At 44.6% G+C, this 13,104-nt stretch overlaps 1 protein-coding gene across 3 annotated transcripts in view; it reads right to left on the bottom strand.

Moving 5' to 3' along the window:
* The window catches only part of glra1 (glycine receptor, alpha 1), a 100,223-nt gene that overhangs the window by 20,732 nt on the left and 66,387 nt on the right, over positions 1 to 13,104 (bottom strand). For all 3 annotated transcript variants that reach the window (XM_053880111.1, XM_053880112.1, XM_053880113.1), the window contains 2 exons: positions 4,297 to 4,511; positions 1,060 to 1,206 (listed from right to left, as the gene is read on the bottom strand). In XM_053880111.1, coding sequence (XP_053736086.1) covers positions 1,060 to 1,206; positions 4,297 to 4,511 — 362 coding nt within the window. The remainder of the gene's footprint in view (positions 1 to 1,059; positions 1,207 to 4,296; positions 4,512 to 13,104) is intronic.

Below are 13,104 nucleotides of genomic sequence, written 5' to 3'. Positions count from 1 at the left end.
GCCGGCAGCCGTTTCTGCGATTTGAACGTAAACAACCCAATCTATCGCTGTTCCCCACTCTTGACTGATGGCCACGGCGTCTTTGTGCTTCTGGTCCAGTGAAACGTCAAAATGAGTCTGAGATTGTTTCTGAGTGTGTCACAATGACAAACATTTCTGTGACAACACGACGACACTTTTTTCACATGTTATCTAGTTTGCTATTTCTATTATTATTCCCATTATTATTATTGCAAATGAGGATGTAAAATGTGTTAAATTATGATAAATATTAAGTTACGTTTTTTTAAATTAATATTTAGTATTAAATTGTAGGAGTGAATGTAGAGTGTCTGCTGCAGGTGCGCTGTTCCTCTATGTGTGTGGCCGCTGCATGTGGGAGGGGTTGCCGAGTGAGTGACGTCTCTCCAGAAGTGAAGAGGTGCCCGGTGCGTGTCCAGCTCTGAATGTGCGCTTCTGTGCAGTTTGGCTGTGACAAAGTCATAAACCAAGTAACGCTCTGTCCCAGACTCGCCTCATCCCTGTCGGAGGTGTGGAGAGCGAGCACCTCCCCTGTGACACTCTACCACGAACCAGTACGGAGACAGTTTTACACCTCAATATGAAGAAAAATATCAGTCAGTAAATGTAGCTGACGGGACACGTCTGCACACAGAGGCTGCGTTATACACAATAACAAAGCACGTTGTGGGTCAGCTGATCGGTCCGCGCACGTAATCTTTTTTCTGGGGCGTTCGAGTTCAGGATTTTCGTTCAAAATCCGAAGCAAAAAAATCTCAAAAGTTTTGATTTCGAATTCCGGGACGTTCGAAAACCGAGGTGCCACTGTGTGTATATATATATATATATATATATATATATATATATATATATATATATATATATGTGTACTGTATATAGGGAAACATACATTAGCTCATCCGTAGGGTTAGGGTTTGCATCCATAACTTGATTTTAAAATGAATAAATATCCTATGATGATGAGATGATCTGGTCAAAGCAGCTTGTTCTTCGTAACCTCACGTGAAAAGGCTAGTGAGGGCGAGGAGGTTCACGCACCTTCATGTGTCGTCGCCTCCGCCGAAAGCGCAGCAGCTCCTTGTGTTGGCGGGCGATGAAGTTGACGGCGGCATACTCCAGCAGGGCTGAGAAGACGAACAGCAGACACACGGCCATCCAGATGTCGATGGCTTTCACGTAGGACACCTGCAGGACGAAAGTGGTTGCTTAGAAACCTCGGGCTTGAACAGTGTGGTGGTGCGGGGCGAGCAGGTCGAGGAGACGCTTGTTACTGCTGAGAGGTTGCATTAGCCTAATGGCCAGAGTGGCGTCTTGTTTTTGTCGTGACAGTTAGAGTAATGTCGATGTATGAAAGGCATCATCTCTCCAGTCTCCTGGGTCCGTCCAATCCACAGACATCCTGAACAGATGCCCAAGCCACCTCAACTGGACTCTCTTAAAGTGTTTCTACTTTGAGTCTCTCCTGGGTGTCTGAGCTTCTGTCTTTAGGCAGAAAAAATACATTTGTGTGTTTAAATATCTGTTTTGTTTTCTTTTTATTGCCAGAATGAGGGAGTAAAGGTACTGTATCGGAATCACTAAAAAAAAAAAAAGAAGAATGGTAACGTATAGAAGACCACATGAAAATTCTTGGTGGAATTTTCTGGCTCAAAGCTTAGAGTGATTAAAAACTGGCTTCAGGGCAATTCTTTAATTTCATATTTCATTGCTGTCCTCTGCCTCCATTTATTAAGGACCATCCCGTGACAGAAGTGCTCTGTTTCTAATTTGTACTAAAAGGAACTCACTTTAATTAAAAGTAAGCTCAAGGCTGTTTTCAGGAAAAACCTGAGCGCATCAGATAACCTTGTTATCGGACAAAGAAATGTTTTAGACGCAGGAAAACAGGTTCATTAGACTGAAACAGGTGAAGCGGGGTCACGGACATGCAAGACGCCAGTCTTCTAATCGTGTTTTCATCCCGGTGTTTTCGCTTTTACGGAGATGGTCGTTTTTTTTTATTTGTTCTTCAAGAATTGGCCTCAGAAACTTTCTCTGCTGTCTGCAATGACGCGTGACCCTGTAACGTTACGGCGGGCAGCCTGGTGCGGGAAACAAAGCCAGCTCACGGTCTCCTCCTCCTCCGTAGCTGGTCGTGTCTGAGCTTGAGATCTTCTGACAAACTGACCAGCGGCAGCGAGCTGCACTTTACTAGCTGCCGCCACGCTTCACGGGGCAGAGAGCGATCCAGCCGGGGCGGACTGGAGCGCGTAGTGGACTGGCTGGCCTCCTCACCGCCGCGCGGTCCGGCTATTTTGGATCTACTTCTGCTTGATTACTCCTGTAATGCTCCGTTTTTCACACCAGCAAAATCTCTTCTGTCAAACTGTATCTGATGAACCTTGGCCTGACTCTGGAATTTTAATTTTTCTTTTAAACAAAATCATATCTCTCTGTGTCGATCAGTTCCATTCTGCCTTTAGCCACGTTTCATTTTTAGTGATTGCACAGCGGTCTCGTGTGTGTAGTTGTTGCAGGTTCCATTCCCTTTTCTTAACACATAACACTTCACATAACATAACACTTCCTGTTAATGAATGAACGACTAAATGTGAATCAAAGCAAGTGCTCTCAACCTTATTGAAACCCCCTGATTTCCTAAAATCCAGTGGCCAGACACGCATCAGTGTCGCCTCTGAAGTCAGCAGGCCTGCAGCTGAAGAGAGCCGAGACACACCTGAGTCCCACAAACGTCTCGGGAGCCCCTCACAGGCCTGTTTAAATGGACTGAGACAATGCTGCCCCTTGTGGTGAGTCAGGGCAGTGCACCGCCCCTCCTGAGAAGGTTTATTATGACAGCCCTCCCCAGACCTCCAGCAGCAGAATCCAATGTCTTGCACAAGGGCAGCGGATGAAGACTGAACTGTCGACGACTCAAACCAGCACGAATGTTGACTCGCTGAGGTGAAAGTTCAACAGGTGACCTCCGTTACATCCACCCGGATGAGTTTACAACCCGCGACCACTCGGACTGACCGGGACCAGACCGGTGGGATCCAAAGACTGGGCCACAAAGCAGAAGTGACGGGCCGGTGGGAGTCAGTGGGCTGTGTTTCACTGCCTCACCAGAAGAGAAGAGAAGGGAAGTGTCACTGTGATGTTTCCAGGTTTGAGCTGATGACACTGCTGCTCCTGTGCCAGCAGGAAGTGCTGCTTACATGAATCCAATTCATGGAAGATGTGTACACATGGATCACATCAGGAGCATTTGTGTGGCAATATCAAATAGAATTAAATATATGCAGTAGAGTAAAAATATACTTAGATTTATAATACAGCTCACTTGCATTAATTATTTATTATTATTAATCATTTAGTTCATTTTTGCTAATATTTGGAGCTTATTTGATACAACGCTCTTCTATCTTTAATTTCATTTTCTCACTGTTTCAATGCATTTTTTTTTATATACGACAATTACGAGTGTAGTTTCTTTATATAATAGACTGCAATAACATAATCATAATTTTATCAATAATATCAGTAGATATTGAAAGATTTATTTAAAAAATGTATCAGAACTTGCTGTACACAGATGTATGTATTTCAGTTGTTTTAATTAATGGCTACTCCTGATATTGACGGTTTTTTTTTTTTCCCTCCCTCAACACAATGATTTGATGGAACATTTTCCACTTCAATTATAGCTGTGTTCACGGGGTTGATGCTCAGCTTCACCTTCATCCTGCTTCACCTGACATTGACACTTTGCAGATGTGTGTTCTGTATCAATCACGGTGTCAGAGAGGTGCGAGTCTGCGCGTGTGTGCGTGTGCGCGTGCGTGCGTGCGTGCGCGCAGTATGCTCACCTAAGCTCAGCTGTACTGTGTGATCATTACTGTGACAGCTGAACTGCGACGGAATCACGGTTCACTTGTTCAATTTTTAGAGCGCATGAAGCACCTAATATCAACAAACATTGTGTGTGTGTGTGTGCGTGTGTTGTGGGATTATGGCTTCCCTGGACATAATTATGTAATCCAACCACCTCACGCAATCTATCACAGTTTTTTAACAGAACTTTCAATCTGTTTGTGCTGAACATTTGTAGGTTTTATTTAAGTTTTATCCTTCAGAAGTCTAGTCGGTAGATGAATCCAGTCTCACCTTCCTTCTCACTGGGCGACAGCAGCCTAACTGGACCACCATTTTTGCAACTCCGTTTCCTCCCTTGTGACATCAGACTCCCCTGATTTCTACCTTCTCCCTCCACAGCTTGTTTGGACAGCCACTCACCTTGGGCAGCGAGGCTCTGGAACCGGAGCTCTGCGTGGTCATGGTCAGCACAGTGGTGATGCCCAGACCCACTCGGGCCGGCGCGGCGTCCATGTTGATCCAGAAGGAGACCCAGGAGAGGATGACGATGAGCAGAGACGGGATATACATCTGGATCAGGTAGTAGCCCATCTGACGCTCCAGGTGGAACCGAGCCTCGATGCAGGTGAACTTGCCTGCGAGAGAGCAAAGAGTTTAGATAAACCCAGAACGTTCATAGTGGAGCTGGAGTAAATATGCTGCACAGCAGATACCTCATCTGTCAAAGTTGTTTTACAAAAAAAAAAAAACATTTTTTTGTAATTTTGAATAAAATTTCAAACACTAAAATAAAATACACCACAGCGGATAAATGTGTGTCCTCAACATTCTGAGCATTTAATCTAATGCAAAACTATATACTACACTAAACTATGAAAATTTAAGTAATTAACACTAAATGTATCATTTGTAGATGTTAACTGTATTATAAATATACTTATATGACATTTGAAAAAATAATCTTGAAAGTAAAAAATGTTTTACTGTGTATTTTTTATATGTAAAATAGTAACATTAAATATGATGAGGAAACACATTCCTTGAATGGAAACACTTTAATGTGTAAAACAAAAATGTCATCACAAATAATGTGACGGACAATACACAATCAAAATGAGGAAGATGAATAAGCTGAAAATGACAGAGCTGCACAGAACAAGTGAAGATAAGGGCAACACAAGGCAGAAGTTGGCCATGAATCCCTGCTGTGGTAGGAAGACGCTCACTTGTTGGTGTGGTTTTTATCATTTTTTTCAGAACAATTTAGATGAGATTAAAGAAACAACCTTTGAATGATAAGTGAGAAGCTCGCCAGCTTCAGTGTTCCTCCTGTGGCTGTCATCTCCGTCTCACACTCCTAAAGAACTGAAGCTGAAAAGCTAGAACCTTGAAGCCTCTGTGACGCTGTCAATCATTTGATCTCAAGCATGTTCTCCAAATTCGAAACATCAAAGGGCCGATGCAAATACGAGGCCGAGGTTTGAACTCCTGCCGCTGCTTGTCCTTTCATGTGTTTTCTGAAGTGAGTTCCCCAAACCCGCTATTATCTCCATCCTTGTGTAATCTGAGCACCGACGAGAGAGGCGACAGGACGGGGCGAGAACAGAGAGCTCAGAGGAGAAGACGGTGGCAGCTTTGAAAGTCAATGTCGTCTCCGCTTGGCTCAAACACGCAGACTCGCTGTAAAGCGTGAGCAGGAAATCAGAGCGACGTGGATGCTGCGGCGTCTGGATATCAACACTTTGGGAGACATACAGACTGGTATGATTTTAGAAAGTACTGAGAATACTGAGATAAGAAGTGGCAGAGAGGCGATACAGAGACAAATGCTCAGCGTTAGCAATCGCAGGGGGCGTGACTTCCCTCTCTCCAACACCTAACTCGGCTCCTCTGGGGGAACTCTGACTTGTCCCCAGGTCAACTGAGAGACCTTTTCCACAGCACCGTGGGTCAAGTGAAAGGGGTTTCCAGGAGACACCCTGACCAAGATTCTGCAGGTTGCTCCTGGATGACTGAGCTCCAGACAGACAAACTCTTCTTGTTTGGGTCACTCCACAGCTGGTGACCCCAGGTGAGAGGAGAAATCCAGAGCTTTGTCTTCTGGCTCAGCTCTTTCTTCACCATGGCTGACCGATACAATTTCTGTTTCCTTACCTCCATCCTTCCCTCACTTGTGAAGAAGATCTCAATATACTTGAACTCATCTCCACTGTGGACTTCATCTTCGCTTCTTGAAGAACGGAGGTTGCCACTGACCTCCTGGACGACCATAGAGTCGTGCAGTCATGGGTCGAGACATATCTCCTCAGACCAGTCGAGCAGCAAAACAGGAAATGATTTGCCACCTCCTGCAACAGCACTTCAACATCATTCTGCAGCAAGGATTTGTCCAACTAATTCACATAATCTGAGATTCAAAGTGAGATCTTGTGCGCTCGGGGCCGGAGCCTAAATCTGAGGCAGCACTCACACTTATAAATAATGATCTGTTTTCCTCCTGGTGAACGCAAACTGCAGCAGGAGATCTGATGAGCCAGGAGCATGTTAGTTCTGCTCTTGTTGACGCTGGTGGCGCTCCAAACAAGAATAGCAGAGATTAAATCTTTTTCAGATTCCACCCTGCTTGTGTCTTGGCTCTGAATTTTAACTTTTAATGCAGCATTCAGCGTTCATGGCGATAAATTCCAATGTGTCCCAAGAATCACAAGGACTGTTGGAACGCCACAACTTCATTTACATATGAGTCGAGTCACTCACGCAAGCCAATAAAATGACCAGGAACAACCCTCAAATATTTGCTCTTCTTCAGCAGTCTGCTGACTTCCTTCCTGTCGTATTCATGACAAACTCCGGCGCTGAGGCAGCATCCTATTAATAATTCACCTCCAGCCATATTAAAACTTTAATATCCACTAATTTCCCAGTCAGCTAAAAACGCGTGAAAACTGTGATTCCACCCCGAAACTGTTGGTTCCTACTCGGGGAAGCTTGTTCCGTCATGGGAGCTGCGGCTAATTTGTTAAACAAGCAGGAGAGAGGCGAGGCCGCGGGACCGACGAGGAGCTGCCTTCCACCGTGGAGTTCATTGAGAATACTCGCCGTTGTCATGTGTGGCTGGCTGATATTGGACCGTCCTCCTTAACATTATGACCCCCTCACCACATCCTGGCCTCTGAGGCGGCCTGAGAGCCACGGAGCGCTACCCGCTGTAAACAATGAACAGTGAAACCGTTTTATTGCACCAAACTAAAACAGGCATCGATTCAGGAAGCTCTGCAGTCGGGGTTTTTTCCTCAGACGAGACTCGTCCATCCATCCAAATGACTGCACATAAACGCTTACAGGACAATTTAGCATTAGCATGAGCGCGCCTCTCCCACTGGTCTGACCTATTACACTGGTGTAAAGTCCTCTGAGTGCACTTGTAGGAGTGTGTTCAGCTCTCAGCGCCTCGCTGCCTCTCAATCAAGCATTAAGAGAGAATTAAGGTGTCGTTTTCCCGCAGATTTATTAGCTGCACTCTGCTGTGACTGCAGGAGAGATGGAGTACCGCGTTCTCCTACGCGGCTCTCCTCCCGGGATCATTTCCTTCTTGTCCCGACACAAAGCAGTGGAGCTCCTGTTTGAAATACTAATTATGTTTTTTTTGCTGCATTGCAGGGCCATTTGTTTTCTGGTCGCTGGCATGTTTCTAACGTGTCGACAACACAGACGCAGGAGATGCGCGGAGGCCAACAGCGTCCAGCAGCTGCTTCCACGCTGCAGCTCGATAAACAATGATCGAACGTTTCATTTAGCTGATGTGTTTTTCCTTTCAAGAGGCGTCGACAAGGGTTAACTGTTAAAACCTTCGCACAGAGTGGTTTTGCTAGTGGTGGGACTTTCACTAGTTAATTGAGATTAGTTATTATTACGATTCATTAATTACAAAAATAAAATAAAATAATAATTTCATTTAATGTAATTGAACATTTTGCTCAGTTTGCTCTCCAGACAACAGGGCACCTTTGTAAGTGCAGCAGTTCCTGGTCCACTGATCCACTGATGCACAAGACACGTGGCAGCTGGGATGATAACAACAACAACAAACATGGAGGAACCCCTGAACAAAAGCAAACAAAAGCATCTGTTTGCTTTTGTTCAGGGATGTTCTTCACTACTCATTGACCAGGGTTTCCACTACTCTGAATGTACTTGAAATTTAAAAAAAAAACTGAAATTCTTATACAAATATTTTCAAGACAATAAAAGAGCTTTAGTTTAAATAAGGTGATATAAAAACTTGAATATAGCCACCATCGTGATTTAGTGTGCCATTGTCAAACTGATGCAAAATAAACAATATATCAGTCCATCATTTCATTCAGTAATATACCAAATTCATTCAAATTGAAAAATGTGGCTTCTTGTGGCAAATATTCTTATACGATTAAACCACGATTAAAGAGATTAATCACAAATTCTCTACTGAACTAGATTAATTTTTTTAATGCAATCCCACCCCTTGTTTATACATAAACAGAAGGTGCTACTGGGTTAACATCCGTGTCCGGAACCAGATTCTGTGCAAGTCAAGAAAGAATGCAGCTAAGGGCAGGTAGTTATATATGAAGTCTATAGTTCTGAATTCACCACAAGACATAGTTAGAACACAGCATTGTTTGTATTTTGGCCCCAGATCGTGTCTGTTTTTTCCTCATCAGGATACGAATTTTTCATGATGTTGCGTGACGTAAAGGTATGTCATGTTTCTATTTCAACATTTAAGCATTTTATAGCTAAAAAATTTCAGTTTGCATCCACTGTGAGTTGATCCTGGCAGGTAAATGTTCTGCTTCTTTGAACGGTTCTAGCACCGAGACCACAAGTCCGAGGAAGAGGAAGATTGTGAAGACAGCGAAACTCCGTTCCATACAAGACAGGAAGACATTGGTAAGAACTGGGATGCTAGGTGGAGAGTGAGAGGATTAAAGAGACAGTCTCTAAACTGAAGTGGACTAATGACACGAATAACAAAACAATGGCGGGAAAACAACTGTCTCTCTGCGTTAGTGTCGGGTGCCGACAGTTCCGAGGTTCTGATAGCTAACACGTCTTTTTAACGGGTGTCTTGAGTTGCTGGACTGAATTTCTCAAGGATCCTTTTCAAGTATGAGGCATCTTTCAATGACTAGTTGTCACTCTTATGCCAGATGTCAACTCAAGCCCCTTACTCGATTTATAAGTATTTTCCTGCAGTAATCGCAAAAAACCCCGGGTCCTGGTATCCAACTGGTTCCCGCTCACGGTGGTATTAGATATAAATATGCAGTCTCATTATACTTTCATACGCATGCAGCCTCTTTGATCAGTCCTCCGACAGCGGAGGACTTCTTATTTACTTGGCTGTTTAATCTGAGCGCTGGGTGCCGGAGAGAGATCTAAACTCCACAAACAGAAATGACAGTATTGATCTGAAGACGTGTGCACGCACGCGGCGGCGTGGAGGGATCCCCACGCTCACACCCCCTGAGATGGGCCCCGGCTGAATAACTTCAATCTTCTTATCAGATGGAAAATATGGACAGCACTTAAAAGCTCTGAAGTGTATCGCGGTAATAAATCAAGTCCAGCCTCATCTACTTTCATCTGCCTCCTCCTTCAGCTGTCATTTTCTCCTTCCCTCTTTCTTCCTCCCTCCCTCCTCACTCTTCGTCCGCTCTCCTGCCGGTCTGCGGTCTTTTAGGGTTAAGTCTAATTGATGAGGCCGCCTCCTATTGATCCGCTTTGATTAAATGGATCGTCGGCCATGTTGCTTTTTGGCTCTCTGGCGGTTTATTACGCGGCGCGGCGTGCTCATTACATTACGGCGGGAGAACGGGGGACATTTGTTAGTGCTGCCAATGCTGGACTGCAATGCAAATGAAGATGACTGCGGTATGAGAGAGGGAGGATTTCACCAAATCTCAACAAAGAGGCTTCACTGGTTATTGTGCTTTTAGAAATTGAGTCACACGGCACTTTTCCGACGATGCTAGCCAGTTCCCTCTCCACTTCTCCAGCTCTCCTGGGGAACTGTTCCCAGGGAGACTGAGTGAGTTCGCCCAGCAAGGCCTGGGTCTGCCTTGAGGAGTCCAACCATTAGACACCCTCACAAGATGGAGGAGGAAACTGGTTCAGCTGTGAAGTTTCCTGGACAACTGAGCTTTTCACCCTACCTCAGATGGACCTTTCTCATGAGTTTATCTTGGCTGTTTGGCTTTTCCATTTGGGGTTACATGGCTAAGTTGAGTCAAGTTGGATACCAACCTTCTCCTCGGTTCAGAAGCGAGCAGTGAAGTCGACGGCCAGTGAAGCACACTTTCTACTGCCCCAAAAAAAATCCTATGCCTAGACAATTTTTCTGACTCTTGAAAATAATGGTATGTAAAGTTATTTCCCTAAAATCCGTCAAAGCCTTGATCTATCCAAGCTGAGGTCAGTGCCGGTTGCAAAGCAAACCCTTGAAATACAAGCAAAGATAATCCCACACAGAGCTGCCTTTTCTCCAACTCCATGACAATCGTTGGGTTTAATAGTACAGGTGAGGACTCAGGCTAAGAATTGGACTTGTGTGCATGCCACCCAAATGAGTCCCTCGTCCAGACAGGAATCGTTCCATTGCCAAAACCCAAATGAGGAATGACTCTGGTGGTTCAAAGTGAGCCTTAGCTTTCTCTGCATGGCTCACTCCTTCCATCCAGATTTATAATGAGTCCCAAAATAACTGGACCCAAATCCAAGTGCCGCTTCCTGTATAGTCCCACATTTTCCAGCCCATAGATTGAATTGAGCATCCTGAGCTGGGAGTGATGCAGCCAAATTCAAATCAAAGTCCCGCCTCCTCCTGGCACTGGCTGACATATCGGATACAGAATTACAAGTATTTATATAACAAAGCAGTGGATTAGGGGATTATGACCTAATTGTCTTAGTGCATGCATCGACTGTGTGTGCACAAGATGTGTGTGTGTGTGTGTGTGTCGGTGGGCTGCGTCGTGTCAAGGCTGTTCGTCTGGGGGTGGATCATTCATCTCCTCTGCAGTGACAGCAGACGTCAACCTCTGTGTGAGTGATGTCTTGGAATGTGAACCAATCAAACACACACACACACACACACACACACACACACACACACACACACACACACACACACACACACACACACACACACACACACATAGATACACTACTGGACTCACATCTCCTATGCAAGTTCACCCAAAAGTTGTCTTGCCTTTGTTTCTGCATTTATCAATAAGAATTCCGACAGAACTCCTACAAAGGCTGTTGTTTGCATTCCGCTCCAGGTTTTTCTTTTATCATATTACATCAGAGAAATGTAGTTTTTGATGAATGCGCCACATTCCGCTCTGGAAAAACAGCATCTTTCACGCTCATTTATCCTGAAAGCGAAGCACAACTCGCCTCACACAAACAGAATTTATTTACGTTGTGTTTCCTCAGGAGATACGAGGGAGGAGGGAGGGCAGATGGTTTTGGGTACGAAGACCTGGAGGGAGAACTAAAGTGGCAACAGTGTCCTGCAATGTCCTCTTCTGTCCTTCTTTTTCTCCTCCCATGTCTGTACTTTAATCTCTTAAAATATCCCAGTCAGATTCTTTTGTGTCCTTTGACTATGTCCTCCTGCCGTCTGTAAAGTCATCAGTTGTCCTCGTCCATCTTTGTCTGTCTAATGTCTCCTTTGACACGTACAAGGTCTTGTTTTATTTATATTCTTTCACCTCCTTTGACGTCCTCATACAACCTCCATGTTCTCCCCTGGTCATTATACTTTGTCTGTGTCTTCTTTGTGGTACCTTTGGACGTCTTTTCAAATACAACCATTGTAGTCCTCTTGTCCCTGCAGGCTACTCCCATGTCCTTTCTTTTTTGTCAGATGTCTAGACCACTTTGCAGGTTCCCTCTTGCACTATGTCCAGCAGTGTCCATGTCCACTACAAGTGTTCCCAAACTCCACAGCCTCCTGTACTGTCCTCCCTCTCTCACCATCCACTCCTGATCCATCACAAGACCTCTTGAATCCTTCCACCAACTCCAACAGTTCATGTGCTAGCTCACAGTTCTTCATGCTCTTTGTGTTTCAGTTGCCCCACATCCATCTTCGTGTCTTTCTGCCACTCCTTACATCTGTCCTTATCCACAGTGTTCTTCATTTGTTGAGTGCACTTTTATTGTGTAGCAACAGCTTCCTAGTTCTCCAGTGTTCTTTAACCACCTCCTTGCTTCATCAGCTCAACTTTGCACTGATGTCAGTCCTTGCGACTTCCTCTTGTCCATTCTGTTTTGGACAACTATCCGTCTTTTATTTTTTGCAACGCACCCATCCATATTCTTGAGGGTATCCTTTCTTTTCACTGTCTACCACTGACTTCAGGCACTATGGTGACCTTTCATTTCCTCTGGGGTCATCCCATAACTTCCACTCATGACTCCTCTGTCCTCCCCCGTGGTCTCCTGTCATTTTTGCTCTTCTTGGAACTCTTTCCATCCCTCCCACGACTTTCATCTGCGGTCAAAAGACCATTATCCATGGACCATGGTTCATCCATCTTTATATCCAATAGAACCACACTTCAATATCTTCTTCAAGTCTCCATCCATTCCTCCATTTACCCATCATCCTTGCCATCCCACATCGGTTCTTCAATCCATCCATTTTATCTCCCTCCATCTGGTCTCTGTATATACATCTGTCCTTCTATCCATCATCCATATTAAGATCTGGTCTACCATCTTCTGTTCATGCATCACTCCATCTGTTCATCCAACAGTCCCCCATTCGTCTGTTTTTTATCATTATCTTTTTCCAACATTTCATCCATCATGGACAAATGAATACATGTAGCAATTATCTGCCCATTCCTTCAACCATTCGCTACACTCTATCAATCTCTCCATTCTTCCATCCACCCATCCATATGCAGTCGTCGGCCATGTTTTCTCCTTTCCTTCAATCTCTCTGGTCTTCCACCCCCTCTGAAGTCATACTTGATCCATCCATCCCTCCATCCCTTGATACATGAACGTTGTCAAGAGAACCTTTTCAGAACGTATTCAGCCTAAAAATGCAGCAAAGGGATATCAAATCTTAGTGGTACGCCACAGAAATGATATCTTAAAGGGTCCGTCAGAGAAACCCTAATGTGAGCCGACAGATTGAAGAGGTGCCCTGGAGCAGACAAACTC

This window comes from Synchiropus splendidus, chromosome 11 (assembly GCF_027744825.2).
Source record: "Synchiropus splendidus isolate RoL2022-P1 chromosome 11, RoL_Sspl_1.0, whole genome shotgun sequence".
Taxonomy (NCBI): Eukaryota; Metazoa; Chordata; class Actinopteri; order Syngnathiformes; family Callionymidae; genus Synchiropus; species Synchiropus splendidus.
Note: the sequence above shows the minus strand (reverse complement) of the source record. Positions and strands in the feature narration are given on the sequence as shown.